This window comes from Bos indicus x Bos taurus, chromosome 5 (genome assembly GCF_003369695.1).
Source record: "Bos indicus x Bos taurus breed Angus x Brahman F1 hybrid chromosome 5, Bos_hybrid_MaternalHap_v2.0, whole genome shotgun sequence".
Taxonomy (NCBI): domain Eukaryota; kingdom Metazoa; phylum Chordata; class Mammalia; order Artiodactyla; family Bovidae; genus Bos; species Bos indicus x Bos taurus.
In genome coordinates, this window is record NC_040080.1 from 18550810 (window position 1) to 18569528 (window position 18719).

An 18719-nucleotide genomic window follows, 5' to 3' on the forward strand; every position below is an offset into this window, starting at 1 on the left:
ATTAATTGGTATACTATTAATTAAAGTATTAATATACTATATATTAACATACTATATACTAGTATTAATATACTATATACTATATTCTCACCTTTATAAAATTAAAAAAAAAAACGTTCCAAATGTGAAGAAAAGTAAAATGCTGTGTATTGAGTGCTGCTAGTGTCACTGTTTTCAACTTCTGAAATACTGTTCGTGGTTTTTATTGTTGTTATTCTCATTTATAAATATATCACACTGTATGTACTAAAAAAAAAAAGAAAGAAAGAATCCCCAACTCTCATTGATTGAGTCTCCAATCATTTTTCATATTTAAACTTTGGGTGCACAAAAAAATTTTCATTATAATTTGAGATTTCTAGTATACTAGCCTCTTGACATTCTTGTTTTCTTTTGTTGTGTTTGATGTTTTTTTATATGAATATCATTACCCAATATAAAAGCTAGAACTTTATAACATGTCTATGTGCTTCTGCCAATCCTGCCTCCTGCCTACCATACAAATGTCACCACTATATTGAGCTTTGATTATCAAACCCTCAATTTGTTTTCACTTTTACCATATATGTGCCTAAACAATGCAAGCATACTGATTAAAGTTGGTGGCTCAGAGGTAAAGAACTTGTCTGCCAATGTAAGAGAAGTGGGTTTGATCCCTAGGTCAGAAGATCCCCTAGAGAAAGCAATGGCAACTCAATCCAGTATTCTTGCCTGGAAAATCCCCTGGACAGAGGAACCTGGCAGGCTACAGTCCATGGAGTCACACGTCAGACATGACTTTGTGACTAAGCAGGCACACACTTGGAGAAGGAAATGGCGACCCACTCCAGTGTTCTTGCCTGGAGAATCCCAGGGATGGGGGAGCCTAGTGGGCTGCCTTCTATGGGGTCACACAGAGTCGGACACGACTGAAGTGACTTAGCAGCAGCAGCAGCAGGCACACACTGATTAAAGTTATCCCCACGAAACAACTCTTCATTTTAATAACCACATTTCATAGACCCTAGATTTCTCTTAATACAGCATTTGTTGGATGATGTTTATAAATGAAAAATGTAGATATATGTACTTCCCAATGTGGTTGTACCAATATAAATTCAGATCAGTAAAGTGTAAGAGATCTCATTTATCTACATCTCCAATACTTGGTATTACTTATTTATTAGTTTTTGCCATTAAAATGGGTATGAAATATTATATTACTATGATGTTGACTTGCAGTTCTCAAGTTATGAGTGAAGCTGAGCATCTCTAAAAATACAGCTTTTTAGGTTATGTACTTCCTCTTCCATGAAGTGATTTTCAATTATTTTTCCCAATTTTTGTCTTTCTAATTATTTCATGACAGTTGTTTAAGGTTCTTGGTATTAATACTGTGCTCATTAAAAGTAATTGAAATATCTTCTCCCAGCTCAGTTTTCAAAAATTTTAAATTTAAAAACACTATAAAGGGTTTTGATAAACACAAGTTCATAAAGAATCTGCCTGCCAGTGCAAAAGATACGGGTTCAATCCTAGTATTGAAGATCTCCTGGAGAAGGAAATGGCAACCCACTCTGTATTCTTGCCTGGGAAATCCCATGGATAAAGGAGCCTGGCAGGCTACAGTCCATGGGGTCGCAAAAGAGCCAGACACAATTTAGCAACTAAACAACAACAAAGCCTTTTAATAGACAAAATAGTACAATATCTGGAACAAGGAATGTTGAAAAGAAGTATGAAAAAAGAGAAGAAAAGAATGAATAACAAACTAAACAAAATTAAAAAAATTAAGGAAAGCTCATCCTAAGATTAGTGGAAAAGAGGTTAATAGAAGAGGACGAACTGAAGAGAGAAAGGCATTGGAATATCCCCATGACCTGATATGATAAGGATTACCGTAAGTTACAAAAGGAAATTATAATTTTACAGTGGCTCTAAATTTTAAAGATATTAGTGAATAAAGTTCCACTCATAGGTAAATCTTCTTCATCTCACATATTGATTTCCTTTTAGAATCACAGAAAACATCATTCCAGCCCCATCCTCTCCCATCCCAGAAAACAACTGAAGCACATTCCTCTGCAGAAAAGTTGGGTTCATTTTGGTGCCAAAATCTAAGGAAAAACAAAGGGTAAAAATACTTCAGTGAATGCTGAGTGATTGGTTAGAAAGTACTTAGGATTAGGGTTGAAAAAATTGGGGTTCAGGATGAAAGAATATCCCAATGATGACTCCTTTTCTTTATATAGCCATCCTCAAAAAGCTCACATGCAGGTGATTTCCCTGATGGTTCAGTGGTTAATATTTTGCCTCCCAATGTAGAGGGCACAGGTTCCATCCCTGGTCAGGGAGCTAAAATCCCACATGCCTTGAGACCAAAAAACCAAAACATAAGCAGTATTGTAACAAATTCAATAAAGACTTTAAAAATGGTCCACATCAAAAAAAAAAAAAAAGTCTTAAAAATAAAACCTTTTAAGGTTTAAAATAAACCTTTTAATAAAAAAAAGTTTTTCCTCAAACATCTTAGAAGGCTAAGCTTCTGAGAATCATGTGGCAGTGTGATGGGGAGAAAAATGCCACAGATAATATGTTTTGTAGTGGTTAAAGGCTGTTTGCACCTCTAAGGACCAGTTGGGCTTTGGTGATTCTTGGGGCCAGAGTGGCATTATGTTTTTACAAGATAATAACATGTGTCACATGTTTGCATGTTTGTTTGCTTTTGAACAACCAGGTTCCTGATTGTAGAAAACACTGTTCTTTCATGTGATTTATGATTCACTGGCTCGAAAGATTTCCCAGAATATCTGTAGCTGTAGCAGCATAACAGTTCCAATTCTCTTTCATAGGAATGAAGTTAATTCTAAAATCAGCAGATGCAAGATAATAGAATTTGGGATATGTGAAAAAAAAAAAAAAAGATTATTTCTTCCTATCTTTTAAGTATATGTTTTAAAATAATAGTTTCTGCATTTGTATGATAAGGCACACTGCAGAACGGCTCTAAAAACATCAGTTTCCCATGAAGTCTTTCTGACCAATCACGCTGGCACCATTGCTTCCTCTTTGGGAAGAGGAAAGGGAATGTGAACAAGTCCAACAGTCTCAAACGGAAATGTAATAGCATTTATTTATGTTACGCCTCCATATGTTGTTATTTAAATTTTTAAGTAATGTATTTCTTTTGGTCTATTAAGGAAAGATGCAGTCAATAGAGAATTCAGCTTTGTTTGTTTAAATCCTTACAGATTGCATTTTCTTACAATGTCCTGCTATTCAGGATAAGTATCCTTCTTTAACTTTTCGGAGTATTGGAAGATAAAAATTATGCAATGATTTGTTGAGATGTGGACATAATGGTGCTGCTTAATCGGTTTGCTTCCAGTGTGGCCTCCTACCTAGAGGCCCTAAGACCAGTGGAAATTAAAAGAATTATAAAAATCTTTCAGTTCCTACCTTAAATCTATCAGCAAACTAGGATTGTGATAGTAATGAATGATATGGCAAAGAAAGTTTGACCAAGTTTGTCTTTTGTTGTTCTGAATTTGCTATATACATTCTTACTCCTTTTTAAGAATGTTGGGGTGTGCCTGTGAAGCTACTAGAGCCTCATTGTAAGTGTCCCTCCACCTGTATGTTGTAGAATTTCACATTGGTCACTGATCAGTTTCTTTAGTAAGAATGTGTCAAAATTACAGTAATCTTTTAAAAAAATGATTCAGTTCTATATTTATTGTGCTGTGTCTGGTCCTAAGTGGAGCCAGTTAACAAGTTTCATATGTATTTTTCCAGTGTTAAATCTCACACATTGTACCCTTTGGAACTTTCCATCCTGAAGAGTGAATCGAAGAGGTCATGTGTATTGCCTCCTTATCCTTAAGGTTTCACTATCTTTATGTTAAAAGTTGTGTATAATTGTTAAAATCTATGAAAGAATAAAAAGTGGATTTAAATTAAAAAAAAAAAAACACATGTGCAGACACATACTTTTACTCTTGCTAATCTAAAATTCTCCTGGAAAATAAGTTTTTATGAAACAAGGCAAGATTTAATGTTTTAAAATCTGATCTTCACTTCCTCTCCTATACAGACCACTTATCCTGACTTCTCTCACTTATGCACTCTTATCATATTCCTAAATCTCTCTGTTCTCATGGAGCTACACAAAGTGAGTATCCGAATGCTTGAGTCTGGGATACAATCTGTGGTAGGGTGGGACGGAAGGGACAGGACATTATTTTTTAAATTAAAAGACCTGGTACTGCTGCTGACTCATTTGACTTTAAGGAAGTAATTAAATTCTTCATCTACAAAGATAGGAATCACCATAAGTTCCCCAAATAGCTCACAAGGTTGTGTAATAATGTATAATTAAATTCAGGGTTTTTTAAAGCCACAAACAAAGAGTATTATTATATAATTATCCTATTAGAATTTGAACATAATACTGCTTCAGACATTTAAATCTTATTAGTTGGAGAAATACTTAACTGAATTGTTTAGGAGCAGCAAAAGTAACAGTTAAGAGCACCATCTTTGGACTTAAATAGAATTGAAACTACTTTCTCATCTTACTAATTTATTGAACTTGGGCAATTTATTCTATTTCTTATCAGTAAAATGAGTTCTGAAAAAGAAGTTTTTATGAAATTTAGGTAAGATAATGCATGCACTTAGTAAGAACTAAATGATTGTTAGACTCTTGTTTTCATAATTATGGCCATTAGTATTAGCACTGATAGTTGCTGCTAACAAAATTTATCTAATTTTTTTGTGTAAACAAGGCACTAGGGTTCATTAATCTGAGTCTGCACTCACCTGACATTTTCCTTGTAAGGTGTCTGATCAATCCATTGCCAGTTGCCATTCCCTTGTGGGTCTGAGAGTCCCAGAAAATAAGAAAATGTTTTATTCAGCTGCTGGATAATGAAATCCTATGTGAAGAAAAAGAGTCACAGTCTGAAATTTCCAGGTTGGATCAAGTAAGGGTTATCTCTAGCTCTGGAGAAAAGAAAATGCAGGTATGAGGAACAGTGTCATGACAGCACACTGAACAAGAGTGATGGCTGAAAACACCAACATTATCCCAGAAGGAAGAAAGTGCTGTTCTATGAATTCCCATTTCAGACAATTTATTCTCTTTTTCACCAAGAGACAATTCTTTTTCAATGTACAGACCAGTTTCTGTGCTTTAAATGTTTAATAAATTTTACAAATGTGTGTTTGTCATCTTATTTATCATTGTTTATCAGTAAAATTACATTTGGGTCATCAAAATTCAAATTTGTTTGTCTACTTTCCTAAGCAGTACTTCTCTAAGAAATAGATTTCAATACTTGCAGAAGTTAAACATAAAGGAGTTCTAACTAAGTTTTAACTGTAGTGTGTGATTAATTTCTGAAATTATTATTAGTTTTGACCAAGAGGAGCCAAGATAGAGAGTAGAAAGACCCCGAGTTCCCTCCTTTCACAGCACACCAGGATTACAACTATTTCTAGAGCAACTGGCAATGAGAATGACCTGCAGGCTAGTCAAAAGATCTTCTACAACTTAACAACAAAGTGACTGGCAGATGGGCCAGAGATACAGAGGAATCAAGATCCATACGCCCAGATAGGTAACCCATAGATGAGATAATAATTAAAATTACAGAGATTATCTACAAGAAGCAATAGACCATAGAGTAGTTAACTGGATAAAAAAAAGCAAACTCCAGTGAGACTCACTTCAGTCTTAAGGACACACACAGATTGAAAGTGAACAAATGGAAAAAGATATTCCACACAAATGAAGCTAAAATGGAGCAGGGGTAGCAAAAAATGAATTTGGACCATTACCTTACACTGCATTAAAAAAAGAAGAATTCAAAATGGAAGAAAGACCTAAATATAAGACCCATAACTATAAAAATTGTGAAAGAAAACACAACAGAAATGTTCTAAGACACTGGATTTGCCAATTTTTTAGCTATGACACCAAAATCACAGGCAACAAAGAAAAAATAAACTAACTTAATCAAATTCTAAAATTTCTGAGCATCAAAGGAGATAATCAACAGGGTGTAAAGGGAACCTGTGAAATGTGGGAAAATATTTGAAAATCATATACCTGATAAGGAATTGATATCTAGAATATATAAAACTCCTATAGCTCAACAAAAAACCCCACAGATATCTCAACTTTTAGAATAGGGAGAATACTTGAATACACATTTCTCCAAAGAAGGCATGCAAATGATCAACAAATATATGAAAAGATGCTTGATACTGCTAATCATTAAAGAAAAGGAAATCAAGTCACAATAAAATATAATTTCACACCCATTAGGATGGCCACTACTGGAATAAAGACAAAGAAAATAATGTGTTGTCAGTAAAATGGAGAAATTGGAACCTTTGTGTGCTCTTTGTGGGACTATAAAATAGTGTAGCCACTGTGTAAAACAGTATAGTGGTTCCTCAAAAAATTCAAATTAGGATTACTATATGATCCAGCAATCCCACTTCTGAATATATATGCAGAATAATTGAAAGCAAAATTTCAAAGATCATCTGTGTTTATCTCAGCGTTGTTCAGGAGAGCCAGGTGATGGAGCATCCCAAACGTCCATAAACATGTGAATGGATAAGTGATACATGTTTTATACATAGAGTGGAATATTATTCAGGCTTACAAAGGAGGAAAATCCTGTCACATGCTACAAAATGGATAAAGTTTGAAGATATTACACTAAGTGAAATAAGGCAGTCACAAAAATACAAAATACTATATGATGCCACTTGTATGAGGTATCTATAAGTATTAATAGTCAAACTCATAAATAAGGAAATTAAAAGGGTGGTTTCCAGGGACTGGAGGGAGGGGGAAATGGGTTGTCACTGTCCACTGGGTATAGAGTTCGGTTTGGCAAGATGAAAAAGTTGTTAAATCTTGTTATTGAGTTGGTCAAAAAGTTCATTTGGGTTTTTCCATAAGACATTAGCTCTAATACTTTGGTCACCTGATACAAAGAGCTGACTCTTCTAAGAAAGGACTCTGATGCTGGGAAAGATCGAAGGCTGGAAGAGAAGGGGATGACAGAGGATGAGATGGTTGGATGGCATCACTGACTCAATGGACATGAGTTTGAGCAAACTCCAGGAGATGGTGAAAGACAGGGAAGCCTGGCATGCTGCAGTCCATGGGGTCGCAAAAAGTGAGACATGACTGAGCGACTAACCAACAATAAGACATTACAAATACAAATGTGAATATAGTTAGCACTACTAAACTGTACACTTAAAAAGAGTTAAGGTGGTAAGTTTTGTTATCCTCAGTTTTTAAAAAATTTTAATGAAAAATAAAGAAAACCAAAGTACCTGCTCTGTTTCTGTGTTGATCACCACCAAGTGAGCTCCCATCCCAATGCAGTTCTGCTCACTCTTAGCCCAGAAATTCTCTTCAGAAGAAATAAAGTAGCAGCTGGAACCAAACGGCTTCCAGGTACCTGGGCAACATCCCCAAATCTTTTCTGCATTGTGTGAAAGGAAACGGTGAGTCTAAGATGAGAATAATAAGCTTAAAGGGCATGTTCTATACATATAAAATTCTGATGATCTGCAGTCGTTTTTCAAAGATAGGTTTCTTAATTCATGTATTTTCTTTCAGTTCCCTTAATTATATAATTTGATGCCATAGAATTGCTTGTAAATAAATATTATTCAACATTAATCCCTCAATATTTACTAAGGTTAGCCCATATAATTTTTCTGGATTTTTTTTTTTTGCCAAAAAAAGTCACTATCAATATATTTTTCCTATTCTTCATATTCTTTATATGTTAGAAGCACCAAATTCTTTCAGTTTCAAATTATCAACATAAGTTAGTCTGGAATTCCAGTTCTGCTTAATAATCTTGGGCAACCCACAGAGCCTCAAATTTTTAACATTTTAATAATTATAATTATTCTCAGGATGATTGTGGGAATTATAATTATTTATCATTAGAATTCTGTCTCTACCATTTATTATATATGTCCTTGAACAAATTCCATAACCTCCTTGCACCCATTTTTTTAATCCTTAAAATGGAAATAACAATACCAAACTCAAGGTGAGAGTTAATCACATAATATATACAAAGCACTTTAAAGAATGCTTAAGATGTAATAATTATTCATAAATATTACCTAGTACTAATTTTTACACAGTATCAAGCACTTAAGACTATAAACAAATAGTTCTCCCCTTTCTCCTTCAAAGCACCAGTTTGTCACTCTCCTTAGATTAAAATATCTGCAACTAACTGTAAAAATATCCACTGATGTCTTTTATATGTACATATATATAATTTTAGCACATGTATATGTATATCTAAATAATATAACTTTGTTGGGTTTTGAACTTTCTTAAAGGTATTATATGTAGTCTTCTTGGGTTAATTTCTCATTCCATAATGCTAAAATTCATCCATATTGTTATATGTAGCTCTATTCTATTTGTGTTTTTTTAATTATGGTCAAATTATTACATATTAAGTAATGAGGAAACATTTAAAGGCTTATAATTCATTTTATAATATTATAAAATGAATAAAATAGACTACATGAATATCATTTTAATATTGGCCCCCTTTAGAAATCTATCTTAATTCTATATTCTGATCACTATTAAAAATTGTCTTTTAACAAGACTTCTCAAAATGTGCCTTAGCAGATTATTTTAATTTTAAAAGTCTAATTTGACTGACTGTTTTGATAGTAGGGATTGGGTTTGCCAATTAATTATACATTGCAAACATTTTTCACATGTTAAATACAAATCTCCAGTTCCAAGGTTGACAAAAATACTGAAAAATGTGATGAGTAGAAGAATTTGTCAAAAAGGCATATTGATTTTAATATATTTCAATTTCCTAACTGAGAATAATGGACTGATTAAAATGCTTTGTAAGTATTGAAAAATAGATGTAATTAATAGTCATTTGATAAGACTTCCTAAACATTTTTGGTGTACTTTCCAGAAATTGAGAAAGCAAATGACTACTGACTGAAAAATAGCAAGACTTTGTAAATTATTCCATTTATTATTCTTAACATCCAACAGCATTGAAAAATAACCTAATCAAATTCTCAGCAGACCATCACAAATAATTTTGGTACTAGAACACTGTATGATTTCTGGAAAATTTTCAAAAAATTGACTGACATCCTAACAAAGCACATTCTATGCCTATCTATCTACTTATTTAGGTAAGTAAGGCTTATCTAAAGTTTGTGTTGCTAAAGTGAAAAACAGGAACAGAATTGACGTTGAATTCTCTCTCATTCTAGTAATAATGTTAACCAAGTAGATACTGTCTGATTGCATTTTTCAAGTCCCATTCATCTAACTAAGAGATGGACTTCCAATAGGATTTTGTTTTATTAGTAGTAACTTATCAATATTTAAAGTACATTTGAGATGTTTTGAACACAAGAAATTTCATTACACTTAAAGCTCAGTGTTCCACAGAATATAAATACATTAATAAAATTGGAGCGTAACGGCTAGAAGCAGTCAAAATGTTTGGGCCTATACATGGATCACCATGAATGTGACAACTAACATGCAGACTGCTACCACAAACAATTGCCATTGGTGATGTGATATTCTGAAATAATAATGTTGAATAAACTTCTGAACAAAGGAAAAAATAAAAATATTAATGTACACTTATCTATATATTTTGGCAAATGGGGGAAGTGTGATGTAAATATTAGTCCAAGGGGGAAAAAGAATCATGTAAAATATCTAACCGTTAAATAATATATGTTATTCTTTTCCTTAATGTGGACCTTTTTAAAAGTTTTTACTGATTTTATTACAATATTGCTCTTGTTTTATGTTTTTTGCTTCTGTTTTGTGTTTTGACTCCCAATCAGACTTGCACCCCCTGCACTGGAAGATGGGGTCTTAACCACTGGACCACCAGGGAAGTCTTGGTTACTCCTTTTTTTTCAATGCATGATGAGAGTGGAGGTAACACTCTGTAATGCCATTAAGACACTGGTAGATACATTTTTAAAAGACGTAGCAGGTTTTTTAAATGTTAATATTAACAATGCTCCAGAAATTGAAGCCTTTGCTTCTATGTGTGCTCAGTCGCTAAATTGTGTTCGACTCCGCAACACCAAGGACTGTAGCCCACCAGGCTCCTCTGTCCATGAGATTATCCAGGCAAGAATACTGGAGTGGGTCACCATTTTTTGCTTCTATAACATGATGCAAAAATATAGACATTGAATTAAATTATGTAAGTGAGAACATAATCTGTTTTGTTTACATTTACAAATTTATTTTTTATTTAAAAAAAAATTTTGCCCAACATATTACAGACAGAAAACTGTATAAAATTGATATATACATTAACAAATTATTGAAAGTTGAACATCCTTATAACTGCCACTTAGGTTAAGATATGGAATTTTACCAGCTACCCCAGATGGGCGTATATGTGCCCCATCTTAATCACAAGACCCTTTCTACTCCTCTAGATATAATAACTGCTTTTCGAAATCCTTTTAGGGGCTTGGCAAGCAGAACAGTTTGAATGTGACAGGTTGGGCTTCCCTGGTGGTCCAGTCGTTAGGACTGCCTTGCAATGGAAAGGACACCTGCCTGATCCCTGGTCCAGGAAGGCTGCACGTTCCATGGAGCCTCGAAGTTTACGTGCCACAACTACTGAGCCTGTGTGCTGCAACTGTTAATACGGAAGCCTGCACGCCAAGAGACTGCGCTGCACAGCAAAGGAAGCCACCGCAGTGAGGAGCCCACGCACTGCAACCAGAGAAAGCCCGCGTGCGGCAACCAAGACCCACCACAGTCGAAAAATAAAATAAATAAATCTTTTTAAAAAAGAGGACAGGCCTTGGCAGAGCACAGGTCCACTGAAAAAACTCTGACTTTACCCATGCCTCTGAACATTTCAACACCAGGACTTGGTGGGGGAAAAAACGGGAAAGATACAATATGGATTTCAATTAGGTTTTAACTTCAATCAAATGGGAATTTTGTGTTTGAACTTTCATTTTTCATTGTCATAACAATTTGAAAAGTTATTGTTTAAAAGCTGGGCATTTATATTTGATGATATGGTATTACACAACATAATTTCATTCCATAAGCTTATCTGTAACTTAAATTGGTTGTGTTGAACACCCTGAGTGGCCATAACATTAAGTTGGATAGATTTAGAGAGTGAATTTGAAGTCTCTTATGTCAGATGAATGTAGAGTTAATTTAATTAATATCCATCTGTTTTGTTCAATTCAGAGTATTCTGAAGGCAAAGGCTTCCAGAAAAGTATTCTTTAAAATTTCAGTAGTTATGGTTGGAGTGTCTCCAGAAGTCAGGAGGAAGACAATCCTGATAGACTTATGTTTTCCTCCCCGGAAGGGCCACTCTACAGCTGTTTGACAAAAAATAAAACTCCAATGTGACAACAAAACCATAGGTCAGGGAGAATAAGGAAAATTACTCCTCAACACACCCATGCACTACATTCTTGCCAAATACCAAAAAAATGAGGGAATTTTCAACATCTCATATAAATACAAAGAAACCTCTGCCCTCTCATTACCTTTCATGAGTTTCTTCATAAAAGCAGAGGAGGAAATATTTAGTTCCTGAAATAGCAGGAGTCTAATGTCTATTTGGGTCTCATTACTTGGAAGGAGTCAAGTCATAATGACCACTGCAAACATGCATTTTGCCTTTCTTGGGCTTTTGTGAGTCAGGCCAGTGTTCATTCTGAATTGAGCTCAACCAATTCTCTCTGTGGCTCAGATGGTAAAGATTTTCAGCTGGTAAAGAATACACCTGCAATGTGATTGGGAGACCTGGGTTTGACCCCTGGGTCCAGAAGATCCCCTGGAGAAAGGAATGGCTACCCACTCCAGTATTCTTGCCTGGAGAATCCCATGGACAGAGAAGCCTGGTGGGCTACAGTACATGACTCAGCAACTAACACTTTCACTTTACTTTCAATTCTCCATACGCTAAGTTACCAGGGTTATGTAGGGGCAGTCTCATTGAGACAGGAAGACAGCAATACAGCCATTTTGAAAGGACCGGGGAACAGCCTTGCACAAAACAGACCTTGGAAGCTAAATAGGAGCTTGAGTCCCAGAGACAGGGGTGAAAAAAAGCAACAAAACAAAAACACACTTGCAGGAATAAAAGATTGACTTTATCTCTGCTACGCTAATGAGTATACCTAGTCGCCACAAGAAGCTCAACTAAATATTTTAACCTTATCTGTTTCTGTGCTTTCTTGCAGAGAATCTTCATGCATTCCTTTTCCGTCACACAAGCTCTTTCTGTTCCTGACAGCCACCATGGACCCATCTGCCACTGATTTTAAAAGTTTGATGGACTTTCCTGGTGGGCCAGTGGTTAAGAATTCTCCTTCCAATGCAGGGGACTTGGGTTTAACCCCTCATTAGGAAACTAAGATCCCACATGTGCTGTGCTTAGCCGCTCAGTTGTGTCTAACTCTCGCTACCCCATGGAGGTGTAGACCCCATATTCCTCTGTCCTTGGGATTTTTCAGGCAAGAATATTCGAGTAGGTTGCCATTTCCTCCTCCAGAGGATCTTCCCCACCCAGGGATCAAACCCATGTCTCCAGTGTCTCCTGCATTACAGGCAGATTCTTGGTAACTACTTGCTGCTGAAACAACAGAGCCTGTGCTGTTTAGAGCCTGTGTGCCTCAATGAATACTCAGCACAGCCAAAATGCTAAATATTTTTTTTAATGTTTGACAATTGTTGGAAATTATCAGTGATCATGCGACAAACTCTCCTTATTGTTATAAAAGCAACTCACCCCCTACTACTTGGGAAACTGGCATTTTTCTCCCTGCCTTCTCTCTTGTGTACAAGCTGCCTACTTTAATAAAAGCTTTGCCTGCCTAAAACTCTTGTGGAATCAATATTCATTTCTATGGTATCACTGTCCAAGGATCTGAAAAGGACGTGGTAACGCCATCCTGAGCCATGTTCTGAGATCCAAGTTAACCGTAATAAAACTGATTCTTGGAATGGATATGGGCACTATTTTTATTTAGTTAGTTTTGGCTGTGCTGGGTCTTTTTTTGCTGTGTGTGGGCTTTTCTCTAGTTGTGACGAGCGGAGGCTACTCTCTAGTTGCAGTGCATATGCTTCTCATTACAGTGGCTTCTCTTGTTGCCAAGCGCAGGCTCTAGGGCACACAGGCTTCAGTAGTTGTGGCGTGTGGGCTCAGTAGTTGCCACTCCTGAGCTCTAGAGCACAGGCTCAATAGTCGTAGTGCGGGAGCTTAGTTGCTTCACAGCATGTGAGATCTTCCTGGATCAGGGATCAAATCCACATCTACTACTTGGCAGGTGGACTTTTTAACCACTGAACTCCCCTGAGCCTTGATATGGGCATTATTAATTGGGCATCTTAGATATCAAAAAGATTTTATCCATTTGGTAGAGGGTGAGGGTAATGTGAAACAAGAACCGTTAGGAATAATTTCTAGGATGGGCTTCAGCAAATTACGAGGGTATGTTGGTAGCACATATTGAGGTCAACATGGCTGGAGGAGGCATTTTTTGAAGGCAAGTCTAGAACCTGATGTGAACAATGAAATTTAGAGATACATTAATTATATCCATGCAGCAACTTTGCGACCTGTGCTGTGCTTTATCACTCAGTCATGGCCGACTCCTTGCAACCCCATGGACTGTAGCCCACCAGAAGCCTCTGTCCATGGGGATTCTCCAGGCAAGAATACTGGAGTGGGTTGCCATGTTCTCTTCCAGGGAATCTTTCCCAACCCAGGGATCGAACCCAGATCTCCAACATTTCACCAGATTCTTTACCATCTGATCAACTAGGGAAGCCTGCAGCAACTTTATTTTTTTTTAATAGAATAAACCAATCTTGAACTCAACCCTTACCTCTCTCTAAGAAAAAGGGAAGTCTAGTTAAACATTGCAACACCTTACCTGTCACCCTTGTCCCTTCACTGAAGCAGGTTAGATTTGAATGGTGTGTGTGCAGTTCAGACAGCCTCTTGCCAATGTTGCCATGTGTAAAATAATAAGTCACTGTAAAAGGAGAAGAAGGATTAGTATCCTTCCGTTTTTTCACTATTGAGCCTTATGCTCTAAATCTGTGCCACGCTGGCTTACCTGCAACTGCCACCACTCTCTTCTTTCTAAGCCAGCTCAATAAAGACCATGCTGATTGTATATGGAATCTAGGGGAAATGTACTGATGAACCTATTTGCAGGGCAGGAATAGAGACCTGCACATAGAGAACGACTTGCGGACACAGGGTGAGAAGGGGAGGGCAGGACGAATTGAGAAAGTAGCATTGACTTATCTACACTACCATGTGTAAAATGGATAGCTAGTGAGAAGCTGCCATATAGCACAGGGAGCTCAGCTGGGTGCTCTGTGATGACCTAGAGGGGTGGGATGGGGGCGTGGAAGAGAGGCATAAGAGGGAGAGGATATATGTATCCATATGGCTGATTCACACTGTTGCACAGCAGAAACTAATGCAATTGTGTGTTGTGTGTTAGTCACTCAGTCGTGTCCGACTCTTTGAGATGCCCTGAACTATAGCCCATCAGGCTCCTCTGTCCATGGAATTCTCCAGGCAAGAATACTGGAGTAGGTTGCCATTTATACTCCAATTTTAAAAAAAAATGTTTACTGCTTGCTTGTATGCATTATCATGTTTGTTTTTATGCCTACACATTTATTTTTTACTCTTTCCCCCATTAAAATTTAAGCTCTATGTTCTAGGGCAGAGATTCTGTTTTCTTTTTTTTTTTTTTTTTTTGCCATTAGTTTTTATAAGAGTATGGTTGCTTTACAATATTGTATTAATTTCTACTGTCCAGCAAAGTGAATGAGCCATACATCTACATATATCCTCTCCCTTTTGGACCTTCTTCCCATTCAAGTCACCCCTGAGCATTAAATAGGGTTCCTTGTGCTATTATACAGTATGTTCTCATTAGTTGAGATTCTGTTTTCTATACCAGTTAATCACCTAGAGCTGTGACGATCACAATAATCAATAGACACTGTTCATTCACTGGCTATCTGCTTCTCTTCAAATTTTTTTAACTCTTTATTTTGTATCGGTGTATAGCCAATTAACAATGTTGTGATGGTTTCATGTGGACAGTAAAGGGACTCAGCCGTACATATACACATATCCATTCTCCCCCAAACTCCCCTCCCATCGAGGTTGCCACATAACATTGAGCAGAGTTCCATGTTCTATACAGTCGGTTCCTTGTTGGTTATCCATTTTAAATATAGAAGTATGTACATGTCCATCCATAACCCCCTAACTGTCTCTTTCCTCCATACTTTCCCCACCCCCTGATCCAGCAACTATAAGTTCATTCTCTAAGTCTGTGAGTCTTTTTCTGTTTTGCAAGTAAGTTCATTTGTATCCTTTTTTTTTTTTAGATTCCACATATAAGGGATGTCATATGATATTTCTCCTTTTCTGTCTGATTTACTTCACTCAGTATGACAATATCTAGGTCTATCCATCTTCCTGCAAGTGGCATTATTTCATTTTTTAATGGCTGAGTAATATTCCATTGTATACATATACCACATCTTTTTTATCCATTCACCTGTTGATGGACATCTAGATTGTTCCATGTCTTAGCTATTGTAAACAATGCTGCAATGAACATTGGGGCACATGTATCCTTTGGATCATGTTTTGCTCCAGATATATACCCAGAAGTGGGGTTGCAGGGTCTTATGGTAGCTCTCCTTAATGTTAATAATCCTGAAGTGAGTTTTCAGTTTATTCCAGTATTTTTTAAAATTTCTGACTGCTGGTAGCTACACTTAAACACAGAGGATAAATAACAACCAAGGGGAGCCTTTAAACCTTTAGAGTCATTTTAAATGTCTCAAATGAACATAAACTTTTATGTTCAGGGTGTGCACATTGAGTAAGACCTGTTCTCTTTCAGATCCTGACTTGATTCTTCACTCATATTCTTCTCGTCCTTCTGTTATTGAAACCCTGTACTATCAAACGTTACTACCTCTCTCTTAGCCTATGTCTTGGAGTTATGAATACCTGCTTCCTCTTGATTACTGAAATAACTACCATTAAACCCCTTTCTCTCTTGCACTTGACCCTGTAAAGTAAAGCAAATTCTAATCCTGGTGATAATTCTTTGTGCTTTAATGAAGACTATAAGATTGATTTACATGTCAGAAGGAGCTTCAAATATGGCCCATTTGACATAGGAAGACAGTTTCACCCCCTCAGATTATTCAATAACTATTTTTAACCACCTTGTCAGTGAATAGAGAACTAAATTGTGGGTTAGAGAGCAAAAAGGCCTCTAAGACTTCTCACAAAATGAACTTGAACTATTTAACTGGAAGCAAAGGGAACAGGAAAGAAATACTTTATTCTCTTCTAGTTCCAATATTCCACTTGAAAACTTTTTCCTTTCCTAGTGGGAAAGACTCCCACATGAAAGCCAAAGACCCTAATGTAAAGTATTATGATCATAAAGGCAGTTATGGCCGTCCTCTCACTAGAGGGCTTTATGACACATGATCACAGTGAACCCAGGAGTGAAGATGGAGTCCTCGAGGATGGCGTCCTCAAGGATGGTGACAAGCAACATACAATCTAGGTGAGGTCATGATTGGGTAAATGCTAGTAAAACCAGGCAAAATAAATCTGGAAGAAGAACCAGTTATCAAAACATGGAGGAAGCAGAGAAAAGGGAGGAGCAGGGGAGAGGAAAATGAAGAAAAAGCATGACATTCCGAGTAAGAGCTAACATATTAATTCATGAAGGAGAACATATTCTAGGGAAGGGGTCCCCAATCTCTGGGATCTAATGCCTGATGATCTGAGGTGGAGCTGATGTAATAATAATAACAGAAATAAAGCTCACAATAAGTGTAATGTGCTTGAATCATCCTAAAACCATTGCCCACCTTAACCCCTAGTTTGTGGGAAAATTGTCTTTCACAAAGTGGGTGTCTGGTGCCAAAAAGTTTGAGGATCACTGCCTAGAGGGTCTACATAGAACTTGATGGGGAAGGGATCAAGGGACATAGCCCCTCAATGATGAACTTACCCACACAGCTCACAATGAAACATGCACTGAGGAGGGCTAAGCCAAGTACTGCAATACACCAGAGCCTCATCCGGAAGCAGGATTCTGCATTCCCTGTCAAGTCAGCAAGACAGATGTAGTTACCAGGAGTTCCAGGAAGCAAGAGACCCTAAGAAGCTTAGAGCAATGAAGACATCAGATGAAGAATCTCAGAGTAATTAAAAGACTTAAATGAGAAGAGAACTTAGGGGACTCCCCTGGCAATCCAGTGGTTAAGAATCTGCCTTGCAATGCAGGAGACACAGGTTCCACCCCTGGCCGCAGAGATAAGATCCCACATGCTGTGGGGCAACTGAACCCACATGCCTCAACTAAGACCTAACACAATCAAGTAAGTAAATAAGTATCTTTTTAAAAATAGAGAGAGAGCTTAGAAATGCCTTCAAGATTAAATAACCAGGTAGTGGCTCTCAAAGGTGGACCTAGTGGTGAAGAACCCGCCTGCCAATGCAGGAGATATGAGACACGGGTCCAATCCTTGGGTCACGAAGATCCCCTGGAGAAAAAAAATGGCAACCCACTTGAGTATTCTTGCCTGGAAAACTCCATGGACAGAGGAGTCTGGTGGACTACCATCCATGGGGTCACAAAGAGTCGGACATGACTGAAGCAACTTAGCAGCAGCTCTCAGGTCTTAAACAATCCAGGCAAAACTCATCCTCAGTCAAAGGTAATTTCCATTTCCTTCTTCTCTCTTCTTAATATAATAATCATCTGTTGACTTCCCCATCTTTCTCAAAATATCATTTCTGCCTCTTACTTCTCATAAATCTCTGTGGTATGTGGTTTCTTATACTTTCAAGTGAGCCTGGCCTCTGAGGAATTATTCTTTCTTTCAGTCTTCCATGACTCCACAATGTGGTCCAACCTCTTTCCCATCCATTTGTCTGTTGTCTACCTCTTCTCTCCAGATGACTCATCGTTTCATCACACACTTATACCTTTCTTTCTTGAATGGAGAAAAGGAATACTTACCTTCCCGCACCATTGTGTGGGCTCCCTGTGTTCAGAAGGTCCAAGAGCCTCTTTCTCTTTCTCTGTCTCTCTGAAGATGTTACCCAGAGCTCTGGCTTCATTCAAAGAAGTCAGAGTTCAGAGATGAACTGCTGAACACTCTGATGTGACTAAGAGACATCCAATATAAAGGGGACCTTGAAAGAAGAAGTCGCGGTTGGGACTATAGATTCCAGTGATTTTAAATAGTGGGTAAAATGAAAGAGAAACTGAGAAACCTAGCCTAAACTGTTCATGAGAACTTCAACAAGAATCTCATTTGTTCACTTTCTGACACAAAGTCTCTCTCTCTCTGATTCCTACTCAGAATAGAGTAGGAATCTTTTAAAAAATTATTTGTAAGATGTAATTAATTCAGTGGTCCTTAGCCAATTTGGGGGGGCTTTCCTTGTGGCCGAGTGGTAAAGAATCTGCCTGCCAATGTAGAAGACTTGGGTATAATCCCTGGGTAAGGCAGATCCCTTGAAAAGGAAATGGCAACCCACTCCAGTATTCTTGCCTGGGAAATCCCATGGGCAGAGGAGCCTGGTAGGCTATAGTTCATGG

General features: G+C 37.1%; 1 protein-coding gene across 2 annotated transcripts; it reads right to left on the minus strand.

Moving 5' to 3' along the window:
- Nucleotides 1–1638: 1638 nt before the first annotated feature.
- CLEC6A (C-type lectin domain containing 6A) lies at nt 1639–18432 on the minus strand. 2 transcript variants are annotated; one of them, XM_027541231.1, is made up of 6 exons: nt 18135–18432; nt 17121–17213; nt 13977–14078; nt 7342–7493; nt 4801–4861; nt 1639–2096 (listed from the first exon to the last, which is right to left on the minus strand). In XM_027541231.1, the coding sequence occupies exons 1-6, from the start codon at nt 18145–18147 to the stop codon at nt 1969–1971; spliced, it is 549 nt and encodes a 182-aa protein (XP_027397032.1). In that variant the 5' UTR covers nt 18148–18432; the 3' UTR covers nt 1639–1968. The 2 variants fall into 2 exon arrangements, with proteins under 2 accessions (XP_027397032.1, XP_027397031.1); XM_027541230.1 differs by having other exon boundaries at nt 4801–4916; nt 18135–18418.
- Nucleotides 18433–18719: the final 287 nt, after the last annotated feature.